The sequence below is a fragment of the Euleptes europaea genome, chromosome 11 (genome assembly GCF_029931775.1).
Source record: "Euleptes europaea isolate rEulEur1 chromosome 11, rEulEur1.hap1, whole genome shotgun sequence".
Classification (NCBI taxonomy): Eukaryota; Metazoa; Chordata; class Lepidosauria; order Squamata; family Sphaerodactylidae; genus Euleptes; species Euleptes europaea.
Window position 1 is genome coordinate 32,228,134 of NC_079322.1, and position 19,087 is coordinate 32,247,220.

Genomic DNA, 19,087 nt, shown 5'->3' on the forward strand with positions numbered 1-19,087 from the left:
ATCAGAGAACAATGGTCATGCAGAATTAAAATTCTAGTTATGGGAATTTTTATTCCAGTTGGTGGCAGAACAACAATCCCAGTACTGGGGGTGTGCTGGAGCCTTTGGAAGCCAAAAAAGAAAGAAAGAAGAAGCACTAGTTTTTTCCACATCTTTCTAGGTCTTACAACTGCCCTAGCTTGGCCGTTAAAAATGGCAGCCACTACCATGCTGCCACCCACAACTTCACCTACTTCTACAATGCTATTTTTGCTCCAATCAACTGGACAGAAAATTTCCATCTGCCAGTTCTGCAGAAAGGAAAAGGGGAATTTATGCTATGTCACTACCATGATGCAAGCTGTAAAAGAATGAGTACACCCAGTGGTTTCTTAACCACTGCCTCTTCTCCAGAGACTAGACAGTATTACTTGGGTCTCATAAGAAGTCATCCATCACACAAGTAATGTGATTCGAGAGGGGAAAAACTGTGGCCACCTCAGGTATCTTTGCCTGTGCCTCAACCCCAAAGCTCCTCCTCCTTGATGGTTCCTCAGAAAGAACTAAACTACACAAAAACTACCTATGTGTCATATGAGGGAACATTTAAACAGATCAGCAGTCTAAGCGAGAAAGTCCAGCAACAGGTAATTTATGCAAGTACTTTGAAGGGGTGAAAACTATCCAATCAGTCCTACAGGTACTGGAAAACTGGTCACTTAGTGTGTATAGTAATGTTCAAGTACTCTCATACTTTAAGCAGTTTTTAGCAAAATGGGGAGGATTTTCAGTAAGTTACAGTGATTACAATCACATTTTCCATTTCGAGAGTGGTATTTCTTGCTGTAACTATCAAAGAATCAGTTTACATCTAAACAGACCCCTTATACAATGAAGGAGTGTAATCTAAAATTTTGATCAAGCAGCCAACATGAATTTCAGAATATCTGTTCAGAGACAACAGATATGTTAGCTTGGCTGATTATGGAGCAAAAGAACTAGAAGATGCAAGTAAACATATTGGTCCATCATCAAAAAAATCATAAGTTAATACTTTTATTTGGAACAACTTAAATATCTCTAAATATTTAAAAGTTTTTAAATGGATTACAACTATTATTCTGGATGTTTGTTAAACAAAATGTACAAGAGAAAACACACACCCAAAAAGTAAATGCGAAAAAGTGACAGAAGGCCTCTACTCCACCTTAATCCTTTTACAACTGGTACAGAATTCTATCAAATTTATTTCGGATACTTACAGTCCCACCTACTATTCTTCCTAGTGGATACCATGCTCTTTCATCAAACCAGTTTAAGAATTCATAAAACCCATGTGATGCAAGATGATGTGTTGATCTGTAGTTAAACCTGAAAAAAAGAAAATAATTTTAATAACTCCTCATGAATAATTTAGACTGCTATTCTATAGACATGTACTTGCAAATAAATTGAATAATTGTGGCCCTTTCTTCCAAGTAAACAGTCATAGGGCTACGCTGTAAAGTCTACTTCATTCCAAGTAAACTTGAAGTTCAATACTTGTCCCTCTTTCAAATCAACATTCCATTTTTTGTCCAGCACCTCTACTATTGCCCTATATCATGAAGCAACATGAGAATGGTTTTAGATTACTCATGAAGGATACACAGCTTTAACTTCAAATTAATTTTTTTAGCAAATGTCTATTAATGACCCTCTAGGTCAGGGATTGGGGGGTTTATTGACAATCTCAAATTATGGTAACAGGTATATTGGCATGGAATTTCTCTGCATGTTAATGTGTGGCTGGTCCAAGATCACCCAGCGAGCTTCCATGGCAGAATGGTGATTTGAACCTGGGTTTCCCAGATCCTAGTCTGAAATTCTCACTGCCACACCATACTGGTTTTGAGGTGGATGCTGTTGAACAGTAGCAAGCAACTGGACCTGGATGACTCAAGCAAGTTATGTGGTAGCAAATTGCCTGGAGGTTGCTAGTAGGCCTGGCCCTGTTGAGTGCTCCCTCAAAGGCCAAAACAGCCCTGGAACAGGCCTTCCCCCTTCCCCCTGCGTTTTAGTGCCAGAAACCAAAGTTTGAAGTGTGGCAGTACTGTTGCGGTAGCCTAGCAATAATGGACATTCCGCTTTCCTTTCTTAAAGCTACAGGCGCTGCTTCTATTTTCTAGGAGCAGAAAAACACATACACACCATTTTTTTTTTAATTTATTTCAGATTCTTCTGCAAACCTGGGCAGCTTTTCAGTTTTGTAGAAAGATCTGTGTTGCCTGCTCATGGTCCCCGCCTCTGGATTTAAGTATTCACAGATTTGTTGGCAACAATTAATACACTATAATGTAACTAATGATACATTACTAAAGAGCTCAGTTCATTCAATTTATGAAGCTTAGCTTAATAGCCAAACTTGCTGGAAGCTCTACCTATTGTGACTGTATGATTGTGATTATATCTGAACAATACACTTTCTTTTTGTTTACTACAAAACTTGTTTCCTGTCTTCAACTTTTATTTTTTCCTACCAAATGGCAAAAATTAAAGATACGAGTGCTATGGTAGCACATGGTGCAAAAGATTACTGTTCCCTTTCACGTATTGGAGTATACTTGCAATTTTTCTTATAAAACAAAGACATTTATACTTTAAATTCCATTTATATGCTGAATAGTACAATTTTATATACCAACTAAGATTTGATAGAGAAAGCAGAAATTGAATATTTTAATTCCCTCCCAAAATTTCTGTTTTATTTCCTGTGGCTTCAAAATGTCTATTCTTATCTTTTTAGTAAATAAATTCTGAATTTAGTGCAATTGCTCAAATATCCATAGCAAATCAAAATATAGCCTTTCACTCTGCTCTCCTTTAAGAAATAATTTCAAAGGAATTTAGAAAGTGCCAAAGTTAGGCTTCAGTTGAGGCAGGATTCCTAGGACTATGGTTATAAATTACAGAAGTCACGGAGTTGGATCCAATGACTCCCTACCGCTAAGATTTCCCCTATATGAAAAAACCTGGAAGCCTTGATAGAAGGGAGCCATAGGCCAGGACCACAGTGATACACATCTTTATGTTCTGCAAGCAGAATGGAGTCACAGCCAGTATAATTTAAAAACACAGAACCTGAAAACCAGAAAGTAATTTAAGAGACAAACAGTCTTCCAGAAGTAATGATACAAGTTTTACTTTAAATTTAATTGAAGAGCAAAAATTATATATATTTTGAAGTTCTGGTCTCTATTTTACTCAGTTACTGAATGCTACTATGCTACACAGGACTGAACTTTTGCCACACAAGCTTGACTTTTAAAACCACTACGATCAATGCTAAAGCGTTTCAAATTAAATAAAGAGGTGGTAACACATCAATACGAATCAAGCAACTCTTTCACCTAGCAGTTGATGCAGGTTTAGACAAGTCACCATAACTAAAGAGAGATATGTGTTCACATAAGCACAAGCAAAAGGCCAGAGATTAATTTTCAGTTTATTTTCAAAGTGTTGATTCCTTCCTTGTATTTATGTTTTCTCTTTCTTTTCTGGTCAACTACCCTGATAGAAAGTGATATGCTCCCATCACAGCAAGTATGGGTTATAAAGATAAAAGTGAATTAGTACATTGCTTACATGCACTGAATATGGAAGAGTGCCTTGATTTTGTTTTTAAATCCCTTTTAAGTTTCTCATCACAGATTTAATATGCTAATAATTAAGATTCATTTGCAATAGCTTAATGTCATTGTTCAAACATGCACTTAAAGAACCATTCCTGGAAATTATGCACCTGGAAATTTCTACAACAAAGAGTTACTGATTCAGTTACTAGAGTGTTTGGAGCCATGAGGCATCCCCCAACTTCTATCCAACTCAACACTAGAAATGGAGTGTCTGCTATAGGGAAGCAGGACTTGCAGCACATTTGAAGGAAACTGTCTGCAACAAGCCAAGTATCCATTATACGGCCTGCCACTTACAGCTCTCTGTCCTACACAAAATCACAGAAATTGTGTGCCTTTAGTAATATGCCTTTTAGAGTTTATAATTCTTTAATGAAAGGACTAGATATTTTATAATTCTCATGTTTTATCATCATACCACTTTCAGGTTAAAAGCTTCCCACACTTGTGACCATTTGCATTTAGGAATCATTGTTCACACTCAAGGGGCTGAATATGTTAATGAGTAAAACTATCAGCGATTACAATGCAATCTCAGCATCAAACTTTAAACACCACTGGCTTCCTAGTCCAGTCTGAACTGCTTTCACTAGGCCACATTAGAAACATGAGATGCAAAATTTAACCTGACATGCTAAAGCTAGTGCTTCTGAAGTCTGTGACAAAATGTTAGATGTGGGATTTTTTAAAGCCTTGAATTTATAACAGGGAAATCTACATAACGAGACCAGCTATGGCTGAAGGAAACAACCAGATTTGTAGGAAAACCTTACTTTAAAAAACACCCAACTAGAGATGTGAAGGCTCAGAAAAACAGAAAACCTTTTTGGGGAAAAACATTTCCCTCCTGGTTCTTTCCCAAGGATTCCCCACCCCAACAGAAATGTTGGGGAACACTGAAAAAAAACTAAGAAATATTTTCACTTTTAGAGTGAGTGAAATGTTTCTTAAGGCAAGGTTTTTCACACTTCAAATGTATAGCATGAAATTGACTTTTTCAATTTTTTCAATAGAAAAATTGGGAAATTTGGAGGAACACTGGAAGAAACTCCTATGATTCCCCCCCTCATTTGGAATGACTGAAATGAAAGATGAGGTTTTACTCAAATGTGTCATGTGGACGTTTTTATGTAAGACAAACTATAGCACTAGATAATATTTCCTATGTATACTGCAGACATAGATAACATTTGCAAAATGTATTTAAATGCAAATAATTTTTGCAACAATTAATCAAAATATCCAATTCTCAACATGGCCGGATCTGTAGATACTTAAATCTGGAGACTAGAGCCATGAACAGACAAGAAATCTCCTCCCTCCCACACACACACAAGAGGGGGGGACAACAACCCAAGTAGCAGTGAGAGGCAAGAAAATAGAACCAAGGGAGAAGGGAAGCTAGAGCCACGGCCAGTCGCCAGGGGGAAAAATGGAACTTCCTCTCCTCCGTGAGTCTCTGTCTTGTATGAATACAGTTAATTCATTTCTGGGGAAGCTTTACTGAACTAGCAATTAGAAGAAAACAGCCAGATTCATGTAGCCCATTCACTGGATATGTGTGCACTACTAAAGGCACTGGCCAATTCTCTCTAGCTCTAAGAGCCAGCCAAACCACTTAGGAGCCAGATCTGTTTTTCAGTCTTCAGAGTTTCATATCTTAATTACTATATTTTCCAATTATTGCTACCATAAACCCTAATCCTAACCTCTTCACAGTTTCTTGTAATTTTATTAAAGCAATTACAAAAGTGTTGTATAGAAACACACATAGGGATAAGCCCTGGTTGTCATTGCTAGCTAACCCCTAACCCTAGACTAACTTCTCCCCTATTTCTGATAATTCAATTATTGCTTTAAAATCTCCATTTAATTGAATATTGGAGTCCATATAGAAAGCAACTGAATGAATTAATAGTTAACATATAAACAAGCAATGACAAGAACTTCATGTATTTTATGGCATATAACAAAATCCATTCTGATATGAAATGACAAATACTTCTCATTGTGACACAACAAAATCATTGTTAAAAAATACTGTGAGCCACAAGTGAAATTCTTAGGCAGCATGGTTACCTCATGCCTGGGATCTGTCCTTCCCTGCACTATCAGACATTGGCTTCAGGAACTAAACTCATGGGCCCCCAAAGTGAACAGACCCCTGAAGTACACATGCTTTTCATCACCGACCTGCTGCTAAGTTAACCTAGTCTGCTAAGGAAGAAGAATGAACCTTTAGTCTGATCCCAGAGTTTTATTTTCCCCCCATTTTAATTTCCTAAATTTTGCTGCAAGGAACAAAAGTTTATACAGGGTCCCAAAATAAAGTTCTTCCTGCTGTTTAGTGAAAGCAAGTCAGACAAGGCCTGATCATTGCAGGAGACTTATTGTCAAATGACAGAGTACATATAGAAGCACAACAACAGGAACAGGTTACTTTAGAAGTTTGTCAACAACAGAGAACTGGATCAAGGTCACAAAAGCATTTATTTTTAAACCCTTTTAGATTTTGATGGCTCAAAATGGAATATATGCTTCAGAGGCAGACACATCAATGTTCTGCTATGGCACTGGGCAGTTCAAATGGAAATGCAACTATCAGTACAAAAAAAGATATTTTGCATATTAGTACAATCAGAGAAATATCACTGTGCAAGAAAGTCTAAGAATGAATGTCAGAGTAATGGCTCCCATCATCAAGACAGCCCTCCGTGAAAATAAGGCATATTTTTCTGAACCCCACCAGGGGAGGGTCATGTTGAATCCTCCTTTCATGGGCACCATGAATCAAGGAATCAAGGACTGCTGCTTCACTGCTAGCTGTTTATTGATAATGTACAATGACACAGGCGTATGATTAAGTTGTTTATTGATAATGTACAATGACACAGGCGTGTGATTTAGACCATCCTAGATGGCTTGGCTGGAGTCAGCCTTCCATTAATTCTGGCCTGTCCTCCAATCTCTTTCTGCTTGTCTACCTCTGACTACTTTCCTTCTTTTTCTTTTCTGGTTTTTCTATTATCTCTACTTGTACTTCTTTCCTCAGTTCCCCACTCCTCGAAGCTGTTTTATTCTACTCCTGTCTCATACTTCCCACCCTTCTCTCTCTTTCTCTCCTCCCCTTCTGTTCACTGCTTCCACTTTACTCTTCTTCAGCCACACACTTACATATCCTTCTGATCTACTTTCTCCCTTCCATTCTGCCCTCTCCACCTGTCACCTCCCCAAGCTCTGTTCCTGCCCTCCATCCATGAACACATGATTATGTTCTTTTGGCCAACATGACTGGAAACAGCAGCCAACTGACTGGCTTGCCAATGTGGGAGTTTCTAGTTTAGTTTAACTGATGTTACCCCACCCTTTCCCAACTGAAGTCAGGCTCAGGGCAGCTGATAACCAATAAAATATACAGTTAAATAAAATACCCCATACAGACCAATGCAGTGCCTCTATAAAACTAGTACTGGTAATAATTGTCGGGACAGCAATCCTAGAAAGGGCAGGGAGAAACAAGAAAGGGGAAAAGAAAAAGAAAGAGGAGGCCAAGGGAAGCCAGCCATATATCTGGGTCCTCCAGCATGGCCTCAAGGAAAGACACAGAATGTGGGGATAGGGCCCTCCCCTGGACTGTTCAACAATTTTATTCCTGAGTTGGACCAGATCCTAGTTTATGGGCAGAAGTATAAACTGCACAGTCACAACATTTCACATTTTCGGCAGGAAGCACTGAACATTCCGCAAAATGCAATGGTGTGACATGACTGAAAAACAACAGGAACACAATAAATAAATCAACGGTCTTTTCTTGAAAGGCAGGATGGTAAATAAAATGGTTATTCCTCAAATTGGCCTCCATTTTCTTTTCACCAGCCACCCAATTTGATGGATGACTGGTTTGACAGTTTTTGCTGTCTGCAAACAAGGCTACTATTACACATCTAGGGTGCCCGTGCAGAAAATGTAAAACAACAACAACAAAAATTCTTTAAAATGTCTTCGTATTCTAACATATATAAATATAACAAGGATTCAAAAATGCCATCTGCATTGGTTGCACGAACCATATGGCAAATACAAGTATGTATAAGCCTGTCACTGTGAAACACACAAACTGGAAAAAACTTTTTGAAAATTCGCAGCTCTACCCATGGACACACACACACACACACACACACACAATGGGTAGCTCTGTGAATTTTCAGAAAGTTGTTTTTTCCAGTTTGTATATCTCGCAATGATAGGCTGATACATGTATCATTTATAGTGTACAGTGGTTTTTTAAAAAGTAAAATAATGCTAGTAAGTTTCACACTTGCACATACTCACATCACAGTCTGAAAAGTGTTCACTTATTTATCTATCACAGTCCACTAAGTTTACAAAGCAAACAGAGGTTGGTATACAAAGCAAAGTTGTAAAAAAAAAAAAAAAGCTATTTTAGAGGAGAAAACATGGAAGGTTTTTTAAAAATAAAGCATCAAGAATTAAATGTCTGAGGAAGTGTTATTTTTCGTAGATTAAGGGTCAGGATTTAAAAAAAAAACCCACAGGAGCCTGCTCCCACTCTTAGGGGATCAAGACTAGGTACTCAGATATACCTACCTAGCAAAGTAAGTAATGTGACCAACTCCTGTGCTAATTATAGGGAGAAGCCAGCATTTATGACCTCACGTGTCAAAGCCAGGACCATGGGCAGCAAGTCAAGGGAGCTTGGGAAGGAAAGACAAGCACCAGCAGAGGTACTTTGGTGAGGCACAAGCCCAGGGTTAGAGCCTTGGAGGAATCCTGTTCATCACAGAGATATCACCTTGCTGTTCTGCTGCAAACAGGTAGGAGGCATAGCACCTCTCTGTGCATCAGGTCCTTACAAAAGGTAGCAAAAACACTTGGCAGTTTTAGAGTGATTTCACAACTCACCTGAGGGTCGTGACCCATGGGTTGAAGAACACTGCATTAAGTACTTTGAAAACTTAAAATGGGGCTGGGAGGATGAAAAAATTACTTGTAACATTCCGAGTTTCATTAGAAATGAATGTATGTAAAGGGTGTAAAACCCATCTTTATTTTGATTGGATAATGTATGCATAAATAGTAAAAAATATAAACATGTATAATTGTATGATTTTCAAAAGATGGGGACCAGATCACAACAACTGTTGCACAATATCTTCTAACTGTTCAATCAATATGGAGCCACAAGTCAAAGGAGAATCCAATGTGCCTCAGTCTGTATCAAAAGCATATCTAGACAAATATGGTTGTATTTGAGGAACTGTGTCTCTTGCCTTGAAATCCCCATAAGGGGTCGCCATAAGTCGGCTGCGACTTGACGGCACTTTACACACACACACAGGTTAACATGCACGCGTGCACACACACACAAAAGTCTTGAGATCTCTTTCAGAGTGATGTTCAGTCAAGTACAGTAGCAGGGTTTTCTGTGTTGCTTTTCTGATTTTGCTTTAGTTTAATAATCCTGACTCTCAGTGGCTAAAGCTGATTTACAAGGGCACACACCAATCCATTGCATTGTCACTACCGCCACAGCTTATACTGCTTCTTAACATGGAGAATCAAACACATATCTGAGTTTGTTACATATCTGTATTTCTGGATCCTGGCCACTGAAATTATTTCAGACAGAACCATGAAAATCCACTCAAAACTGAATTTACTTTGATTTCTGTCACCACCACACAATTTTGAATTCAGACTCTTATTAATATTATAGTAAGTATGAACAAAATTGGACTTTCCTCTGCTGTTCTTTGGAAATTATTATAATAAACTTTATATGCTCATTAGCACACATTTCTTTCCATATATTTCAGGTGTATTATTCCTGAACTTTTTAGTGCTTGCTTTCTCCCCCTTGCTAAGTATCACTTTTATAAAAATACTTCACAAGAAAGAAGTAAGATTGAACCTCAAACACAAAGCAAAACAACCAAAGCTTGTTTCTGGGGTCTTTTCTAAGGGGCTTCATGTTTATCTGTACCAGCAGTAAAGTGCCGCTCTGACCCATACTCCATGACTATATACAATCTTTTAAAAGCCTGTCTCCCTAGATGTCATTTGTAACTCTATGATTTATGCAATACAATGTTCTCTGGTTCCATTACTGCGTGGAAAATCTACATGCGAATGCGTCATTGATCTCATAGTCAAAGGTCTTCTGACTCGATCTTTTAAAAGTTTAATTTGCTTACTGAAGCACCATGGAACACAACATGTACAAGATTTGCTTGAGAATTTAACATAATACAACTTCAAAAGGCTACGAAACATGCTCCCTACTCTGGTAACTGCAACATCTGGGGCAAGGGAAAGATACAGCTCTTTTGCAACTATGTGGTTTCATTCAGACATGTTGAGCAAAATAGAGTTTTGTGTTTTCTATGAGAACAAGTCTCTGAATCCCTTGGACTCAAATAGGCCTTTCTGCCCTTGTATGTGTCTTAGGATATTGAAGACATCCTTGTTCCTGAGAAATGCAGTTTGGGGTGAAATCTGAATTGGATGATAATACAAACTTTGGTTCTCAGGTTTAAAAACAGGTCAGTTTGTCATTATGCCTGATTTGGTCATCACAGAGTGCAGTTTCCTAGGAAGTTTTTCATAACCAAGCTGGGCACAAGGGGAAGAGGGAGGCAATGCACAAGCCTGAGACTTCAGAGATTCACTCTTATAATGAACAAATCATTATTTATTACATCTTAATTGAGATTACATCTTATTCTATCCCATACATCTTAAATTGAGCCACTGCAAAATCAAGCCTGTTCCCTTTCAGTGTAGTGGCCTCCTAGGTTCTTCATTTTTAGGGAACTTTACACTGATTACTCTGAATATTTAACTTCACTATAAGGCACTGTACCTCTATCTAAAGTTAATAGTAAATGTGTTTTTCCTTCCAGCATGTACCACATATGCTTTTAAAAAGCAAAATATATACCATGAAACTGCACCCTTTAGAAAAATTTGAGTCATCCTCCTACATGTGCGAAGTATTAGCCTCCATATCTCAAACAGTTTGACTGCTTATCTTCAAAATATGAAATGCTGAAAAGCATAAAAGTCTTATTAAAATGTCTTTTTTGTATAGTCTACAGGTGACAGGTAAAGGACAGGCACAGATAGCAAACGTGTATTTTTAAAATATGTAATTTCCCCCCTGCACTCCAAAATAACCCTCATCTGCAAACAAGGTTCTATCTAACCCTAACATTTTGACTCTATCCCCTGCAGCAGCAAATGAATTGGCAATTAAAGCAATCAATGCGATGCCTTAAACAAAACAAACAGCACACTAGGCTGCAAAAACTAAATCATCCAAATAATATCTAGAGTGGGAATTACTATTTTTACCCTCATCTCTCAAGTCTCTTATATTAGGTTATTTCCTTCAGTGCATCCCTTGATGTCTTTCTTGGCTACAATGCTGAACTCACAGAGATGATTCACAAATTATATTTTAGTGGATACATGGCACAGAGCAGCAATGTATACCCACTTAAACAGTTAAAGCAGCTACGTGCCTTTTATAAAGACAGCTGGAACCTGCAGTGTACACATTGTTAGAAGAGATACAGCTGCTTCAAAACATATGAAAGTAGACCTTTGGTCCATGTAGCTAGTATTGTTTTTTCAGTCCAAATGCAGCTCTCCAACGTCTGAGGCAGATGGCCTAAGATCTTTTTTACTAAAGATGCCAGGAGTTGAACCTGGGACCTTATGTATGCAAAGGACATGCTATGGGCTATGGGCACTCTGTCCCACAGGTGTGCAACACATATTTACTAAAATATACTGTTGGAGGGTAAATGATCTAGCAGCCTTGCTCAAGGTTAGCAAGTACTGGTCTGGTCAGTGCTTGGATAGTCAACTTCCTCAACCCTATACACTCTGCCTTACATTCCAAAATAGAAGACATACGGGATCTAAATGTAATAATCATATTTGCATCCTACCCTTTCTCTAAGAAGCCAAAGGTGGAATATACAACCTTATTCCATTTTATCTTCACAGGCAGTGTGTGGAGCCAGGTTAGGCATGTGGAGGCAGAGAATACAAGAATCACTGGTTCAAGGTCACCCAGTCAGCTTCATGGTTGAGCAGGAACCTGAACACATATTTTCCTTGCTGAAGTCCAACTTTCTGCTCCATGGCATTACACATTGGTGTCATTATAATTGCACACTGATGAAATGAGTGAAGCAGCTCTCAGGATGTGTCCTGAAAGGATTGTCTAACATGAGACATGACCTTCTCAAATACATCACTTCAATACATCCCAAGCTCATAAGCAGTGCACTATTCCACATGGGATTAGAACAGGTGATGCAATCCACATAGGAAAAGACAGACAAGCCCTCAAAATACTGAGTGGAGGGAGATGCTACTACATACACCTCCAGTACTGTGCTAATAATACAGAATTAAAAGTATTGGGAATTCCTACTCAGAAATAACCCTGCTTGTGGCTCGGACAGCACACTCTCTCTCAAGACAGAAAGTACCCATTTCAAACCAAACAACGCAGCATGCAGCAAAAGCACAGAATGCATTTCTGAGAGTGCGGAAGCTGAAACCAAGACTGCACTTGCCTCAGGGCCATTTGGCTAAGATCAGATGTGAAATCTACAAATGCAGGTTTGTGTGTGTTGTTTTTAATGTGAGACAAGTATAGGAGAATGCAATAGCCCAATGATACAGATACCTGTACTCTTCTTTGCTTGGAAGCAAACCCAAATCCCATGAAAAGCAACACTGCGAAGAGAAAGGGCACCTCACTAACGTTAAAAAAGCCACCCACGTTTCAGTAAGGCACGGTTTTACTACCTTTATCGTTCAACCTAATCTAACATTACCAGCAGTACCTTCTTGTTTGCCTTTGCAACTTTCTTGATTACCTTCTGTGCCCTCAAATCACATTTTGCAGATGTTCCCAAGAGATATGTATATATAAGTATTTTTACACAGCACGGTTCACAACCTGGCCCGCTAGAAAGCAGAAAGACAGTAAGAGTGAAATATGAGTTTTAGCCTCTGCTGGGATTGCACTGATTTCCCCGAACACTCTAAGCAAGATTGCAGGGTCGGCTTTGCAGATATCCTTCTGTGCCACACGGCGCTGGAGCCCGTAGCTACCAGCCCTCGCGGCAGAGGCGAATCCACCTGTAATACAGCCCATCACCGCCCCTCTCCGGCTTGCTCGCTAGAGTCCCACCAACAGTCTGTGGCCAGTTATGCATGGGAGGTTTTGCTGCTTCTCTGGATGCACATTTCCCCCATCTGAATCCTCAAAACTCTGCATGGGGGCTGATTTTTTCGAGTTCTGAGGCCCTTTATTCATGGGAGGTTTTGCCACTCTCTCGATGCACATTTTCCCCATCCGAATTCTCAAAACTCTGCATGGGAGCTTATTGTTGAGTTTTGAGAATATGGATGGGGGGAAAGTGCATCTAAAGAGTGGCAAATCCAAGGCAAAACCTCCCGTGCATAAATGGCCTGAGAATTCGGAGGGGGAAAATGCGCATCTAGAGAGTGGCAAAACCCAAGCCAAAAACCTCCCGTGCACAAATGGCCTATGTCAAGGAGGGGCCTCCTCCCTCCATGCCCAAAGCTGTTCGGGGGGGGGGGTCGCTCCCCTCCCTCTACTGCTCCCCCCCCCATTCTCACACACGCCTGTCGCCTCTGCCGCAGCGGCGAGGACAGCACAAGTTTGCAGAACGAGACTCCCGGTCCCCTTTGCCCCGGATCCGACGGTGGGGGGTTTTGTACACCCTAGAGCCGGGGCAAAGGCGGGCGGCGTCCCGAGTCAGAACAAGCCGCCCCCCCCCCCAGAGGCGCCCGTCGGCCCTCAGCCCCTTCACCCAGGCAAAGGGCCACTCTGCACCGTCTCCTCCCCCATCCCCTCGCACCTCCTCCCCACCGCCCGTCCTCAGTTCGCCTGACTTTGCAGCATCGCCTGCCTCCCTCCCCCCGGGCAACGCCTGGCCTCCCGACCCCGGAGGAAGGGCCCCCGCGGCCGCTCTTCCCTGCCTCCCCCCCCCGGCCCGTTCAACGCCCGGCTCCTCAGCCCGAGCGCCTCCGCCGGCGGGCCGGTTCTTGGGGGCGGGGGAGCTCCGCCGGCTCCCCTCTTCCCACCCCAGCCCGGGAGGGAGGGAGGGACTCTCACCAGGGGTCGAACTCGTGGATGATGCTCTCGAAGCGGATGACGGCGAAGAGCCTGGAGCTGAAACCGGCCAGCCAGGCCAGGAAGAGGATCGTGAAGGAGAGCAGCGACTGCCAGCCCGCCGGCTGCGACAGGCCCCCCGACAGGCCGCCCCCGCCCGCCGCCGCCGCGCCTCTGCTGTTGGCCAGCGCCTGGGAGCTGCCCGCCGCGGAGTTGGCCGAGGAGGAGGACGAGGCGGCGGCACCGGGCTTGTGCTTGTGGTCGGGGGCTGAGTGTTCCGCCATGTTGCTCCGCGGGCTCCTCGCTGTCTCTCCGCCTCGCGAGCGGGCGGGCGGAGGAGGGGGGGAGCGGGCGGAGGAGGGGCAGAGTCCGCCCCGTTCCCTCAGCGCGCTTCAGAAGTGGGTGGCGCCGGCCTTTCCGCGGGCCCTTCACCGGCGGCGGCAAAGGTGACGCGTGAGGCGGCGGCGGCCTCCCGCCTCCTCCCCCTCCTCCTTCCAAGTGACCCAGGAACTGCCGCTCGAGGCCGCCGCCAACATCCCAGTGCGGCGCGAGGCAGAGCAACGGGCGCGAGACCTGAGCTGCGCGCGCGCGCGCGAGATCGGAGAGGGAGGGGGAGGAGCGACTGTGAGAAACGAGCGGGGCGCTGGAGCGTGGGGCGGGGCGAGCCACACGCGCGCACACACACACAAAGCGAGAGGCTTCCGTTAGGAGGCTGACCAGGGACACTGCTGGGAAGGTGCGATTCCACGGCATGTGGGAGGAAAGGAGGGCGCGCTGAGGCGCGACGATGCGGGAGGCGATTGGACGGCGCGTTGAGGGAAGGGGAGGGGCCAAGAAGATATATCTTTTTTTTAAAAAAGAGTTTTGATCGTGCGAGCAACGGGTGACATTCACTCTCGGCCAGGGCGGGGCCACACAAGGGGGCGGGGCCGCACTTGCGACGCTCTCCCCGCCCACTACCTCTGTCAGAAACTCCCTACCGACCTGTCAGAGAGCGACAGGTACTTCAGTAGGGCAGCCCTAGAGCCTATCAGGGTCGAGAGGTGTAGGGCGCCGGTAAAGGAAAGGGGGCGGTTGTATACCGGTCTCCGCCAATGAAGAAGGGCTGTGCTAAGTGGAAAGAAGGGATTGGTGGAAGCTTTCGCCATTGCCGTTCAGGCTAAGAGTGGTAAGGGTAGGGCTTTTATTTAAAATGTCACGTGAGGTGAGCGTTGGGGGGTTTTTTCCCTTCGCAGGCGAGCGTCTTTTGCAGGGAGCTGCTGCAGTGCTTCCGCCCAGGAACTCCGCAGTAAAGATTCCCGTTGCATCCTGGGGCTTGTAGTTCTGGCGAGTGCGCCTGGTGTCTGTGAAACTCTTGTTTTGGCAATGGGCTCGCCTCTAGAAGAAGAAAGACCGCGGAGCCTAGACGCCTTCTGTGAGATCCTGAAAAGTACTGCCTTGGTAAATGTAGAAGGCAAATAAATACAAAAGCACTTTGAAGCAGATTTCCTTGAACGTAAGCGGGATCCCGCAGTTCTTGTGCGGAAGTGGAGGCGGGCTGCGTTAAAGCAAATCAGCCGAAACTCAGTTCCCATAAAACATATATGCTGATGGTGGGTGGTGCAACTCGGCTACAAATCGTTGTACGGCCCGGGATGACGCTCAGTGAAAAAGAAATTTTGTTAGTCTTTAAGGCGCTACTGGACTCTTGCTCTTTTCTACTGCTGTTGCTGCGAGCCTCCAGATGTATGTAACAGATAGGGCTGCCAAACTCCAGGTAGTAAAACAAGAAAAGAGCACTTCCGTGCTACTACCGTCAGGTTTGGAAACTGGCACGGGAAGAAATCGGTACAATAATACAAAATGTGTATATTGTGTTTCAAAACATTTCAACAAGTACAATGGACTACAACAAGTGACAATAAACAATATATACAAAATATACAAAACGTGTTTGATGCAGTCTATGAATAGTACAGTCTATAAATAGTAGAATCTTCTTAGTATATAGAAAGGTATTTTAAAAGTCCATCAGGTACATGTATAAATGATCGCAGAGTCTTCATTAAGCATGATGGATGGGGGATGGCCGTTTCAAAATTTCTTCAGCCCCATTTCCAATCAAGTATCCAAGCTTAATTAGATTCTATATATCATCATGAAGCCAGTTCACCAGTTCCCGTAGGATACTCCCAAGTGTAGGCAGCAGCTTAGCTTTGTATATATTGTTTATTGTCACTTGTTGTAGTCCATTGTACTTGTTGAAATGTTTTGAAACACAATATACACATTTTGTATTATTGTACTGATTTCTTCCCGTGCCAGTTTCCAAACTCCAGGTAGTAGCTGGAGATCTCCTGCTATTACAACTGATCCAGCCGATAGAGATCAGTTCACTTGGAGAAAATGGCCGCTTTGGCCATTGGACTCTATGGCTTTGAATTCCCTCCCCTTCCCAAACCCCACCCTCCTCGGGCTCCTCCCCAAAAACTTCCCCCTGGTGGTGAAGAGGGACCTGGCAACCCTGCAGGGCTACCCCATCGTGGAAAAAGTTGAGTTGTCCCTTAATTCTCACTTCATTTTCAGGTTAGAGGGACTGACAAGTATCGCTTCGTTTATAGCACTGGTTCCCAACCGGGGGTCTGCGGACCCCCGAGAACTAAATTAAGGTCTGTGAAACAAAGTTATAAACCCATAATAAATTAATATTTTCAATTAAAAGTTCTCTATTATAAAATATATATATTCAAATATTATTCTAAGTTTAATGTTTATCTGACAGTTATGATTAAAGTTTATTTTCAAATTCTCATAATTTTTATTTGGAACCTTGGGGTCCCTGCACCGAACAAAAAAATCCTAGTGGTCCCTGGTCAAAAAAAGGTTGGGAACCACTGGTTTATAGCCTGACTTTCTCGCAAAGACTCAAGGAGGATTACGGAAGTTGAAAACCAAAGATAAATTCCATTTACACATGTTCCACAAATATTAAAAAGTGTTGCAGTTTGCCCTTCGTAGAAATGGCTGCCTGACCATTCTGCTTTGCACATTCTGGGAAACGGTACTAGTGTGGAAACATTCCTGGCCTCATCAAGTAGGCTGTAGCAGTACAGGCAGCTGCTGATCTTACCTGTTGGCAGGGCAACTTCAAAAAGTTTTTCCACAGAGAAGGAAGGCTTTCACAGTGGGGCATATCAGGAGAAGCGGTTGTGTATTTGTTTATTTATGTTTGCTGCACTCTTTTTTGGGGCCACCATGCACACTAGTTTTTGGATTACTGTAATGCACAATGTAGGAATGGAAACATAGAAACATTTTAAAATAGGGAGCTGTTTTGCAACTGTTCTGGAGAGGATTGTGCTCCCCATGAAATAGTAGGTTTGCAGTTTTGCTATTGCTTCCTGTGAGACGTGTTGCTGAGATTTGTATAAGTGCTGCCTTCAGGCTGGTTCATCAGCTTGAGCCGTTCTTGGGATAAGCTTATTCAGAGTGTGCAGTAACACATGCCTGGGTTACATTCAGGCTAGAGCACTGTATCACACTCTACATGGGACTGCACTTGAAGACTGTTCAGAAAATTTGATGAGTCTGAAACAGGTTTTAAGGCTTGGCAGTGGCCATGTTACTCCTGTGGTGTGTCAGCTGCACTGGTTTATTTCTAGGCTCAGTTCTAGGTTCTGTTTTTGACCTTTGATGCAGGACATAGGACTTGAAAAGGGGAGGATCTGTGGCTCAGTTGAAGAGCCTCTTCTTTGATGCATAAAGTCCCAGGTTCAGTCCCTGACATCTCCAGTTATAAAGGGACCAGGAAGTAGATGATGTGAAAAACCTCGGTCTGAGACCCTGGAGAGCCGCTGCCAATCTGTGTAGACAATACTGACTTTAATGGACCAAGGCCTGATTCAGTATGAGGCAGCTTCATGGGTGTGAAACCATAATATGTGAACTGGTCCATGAACTGAGGCTGTCATATGGCACCCTGCTCTGCATACCTTTGATGAGAGAAGTAAGTAGAGTAGAGTGGCTGTCAACAGATCAATAAAGAGAGCAAGAGCTCCTTTAAAAAAGAGAGAGAGAGAGAGGACAAATGAGGAAAAATCAGGACAACATTTGCACATGATAATTTACATGCATAGAGGCGAATTCACTCATAATTACTATAATTTAAGTAGAAATATGACTCACCATAGTGCCAACGCTGTCTAGGGATGCAGACAGAGGTCAGATCCTTGAGTGACAGCCTGTCACACAAATGTTTACAAAAAGCTTTTCCAGAGAAAAACCTCCCACTTCAGTCAGTTTTACTGGACAGAGGCAGAACATGGGCGTTTCAGAGCAGAATCCTAAAACAAAAAAAGGGTTTTCTTCTGTGCCTGTCTCTTCCCCTCCTGGGCTTAAAACAACCTGAGGCAGTCGTTTCATAATGGGAAAATGGGCAAGAGTATCAAGCCTCCTTCCCTGCGGTCCTGATCCGATCACACACGCACGGTTGGCTGCTTTTCAGGCCAAACTGTGCATAGCAATTCTAGTCATTACACTGCAGCAATATTGTGTACTTTGGCCTTTAGAAAACTGGCAAAAACCTTCCTCTTCAGGAAGGCTTATGGCACTCTGATAATAACAGTAGCCGCAGTTTACATTTTGTTGTTTCGTTACTGTTAACTTGCTGTGTTATTGCTTTTAATTGTGCTTTCATTAGTCTGTGAATCCCTATAACTCAGATAGGTAGTAATCAGAGTGCTGGGAAACCACAAACGGCAGTGCTCGTAAAGGAAGATACGTAGCCTTTCATTTTGACAAACTCCAAATGCAGATGTTGTTCAGTACCTTGTTTCGTGCAGGTTTGTTGGATTTTTGTGCTGCAACCGAGAGTGGGCTGACGGCAATGGAGCGTGCTTTGCACTTGGACAAATATTTGCACTTGAAAATATTTCTGGACTTTACTTACTGGTAATTTGGGGGGGCTGGGGGCGAAAGATTTAAAGAAACTGGGAGCAAAGCTCAGGGAAGCTCCATCACGCTCAGTTAGTCCAAGGAGCCTAGCAATAATTAATCACAGATGCTTTCTACAAAGGTTTTATTTGTTGATAAAAGTCAATTTTTTAAAACCTTTTCTCAGAAAAAGGCTAGTAACAAGATAATCCCTATGTGTCCTATTCAGAAATAGTGTACATAGGGAAATGTACACTATGGGGCTGTGAGTTTGGTATAGGCTTGCAGCTAATTAAGAGAAACTACAGTTTTAATTGCTTTAAAAATCTATTTTAAAACA

General features: G+C 42.5%; 1 protein-coding gene across 1 annotated transcript in view; it reads right to left on the bottom strand.

Moving 5' to 3' along the window:
* STT3B (STT3 oligosaccharyltransferase complex catalytic subunit B) overlaps positions 1-14,156 on the bottom strand; it is a 47,380-nt gene extending 33,224 nt beyond the window's left edge. Inside the window, exons 1-2 of the mRNA XM_056857360.1 lie at positions 13,840-14,156; positions 1,242-1,350 (exon numbers count right to left, since the gene is read on the bottom strand). Of these exons, the coding sequence (XP_056713338.1) occupies positions 1,242-1,350; positions 13,840-14,120 (390 nt within the window). The 5' untranslated portion in view covers positions 14,121-14,156. The remainder of the gene's footprint in view (positions 1-1,241; positions 1,351-13,839) is intronic.
* Positions 14,157-19,087: the final 4,931 nt, after the last annotated feature.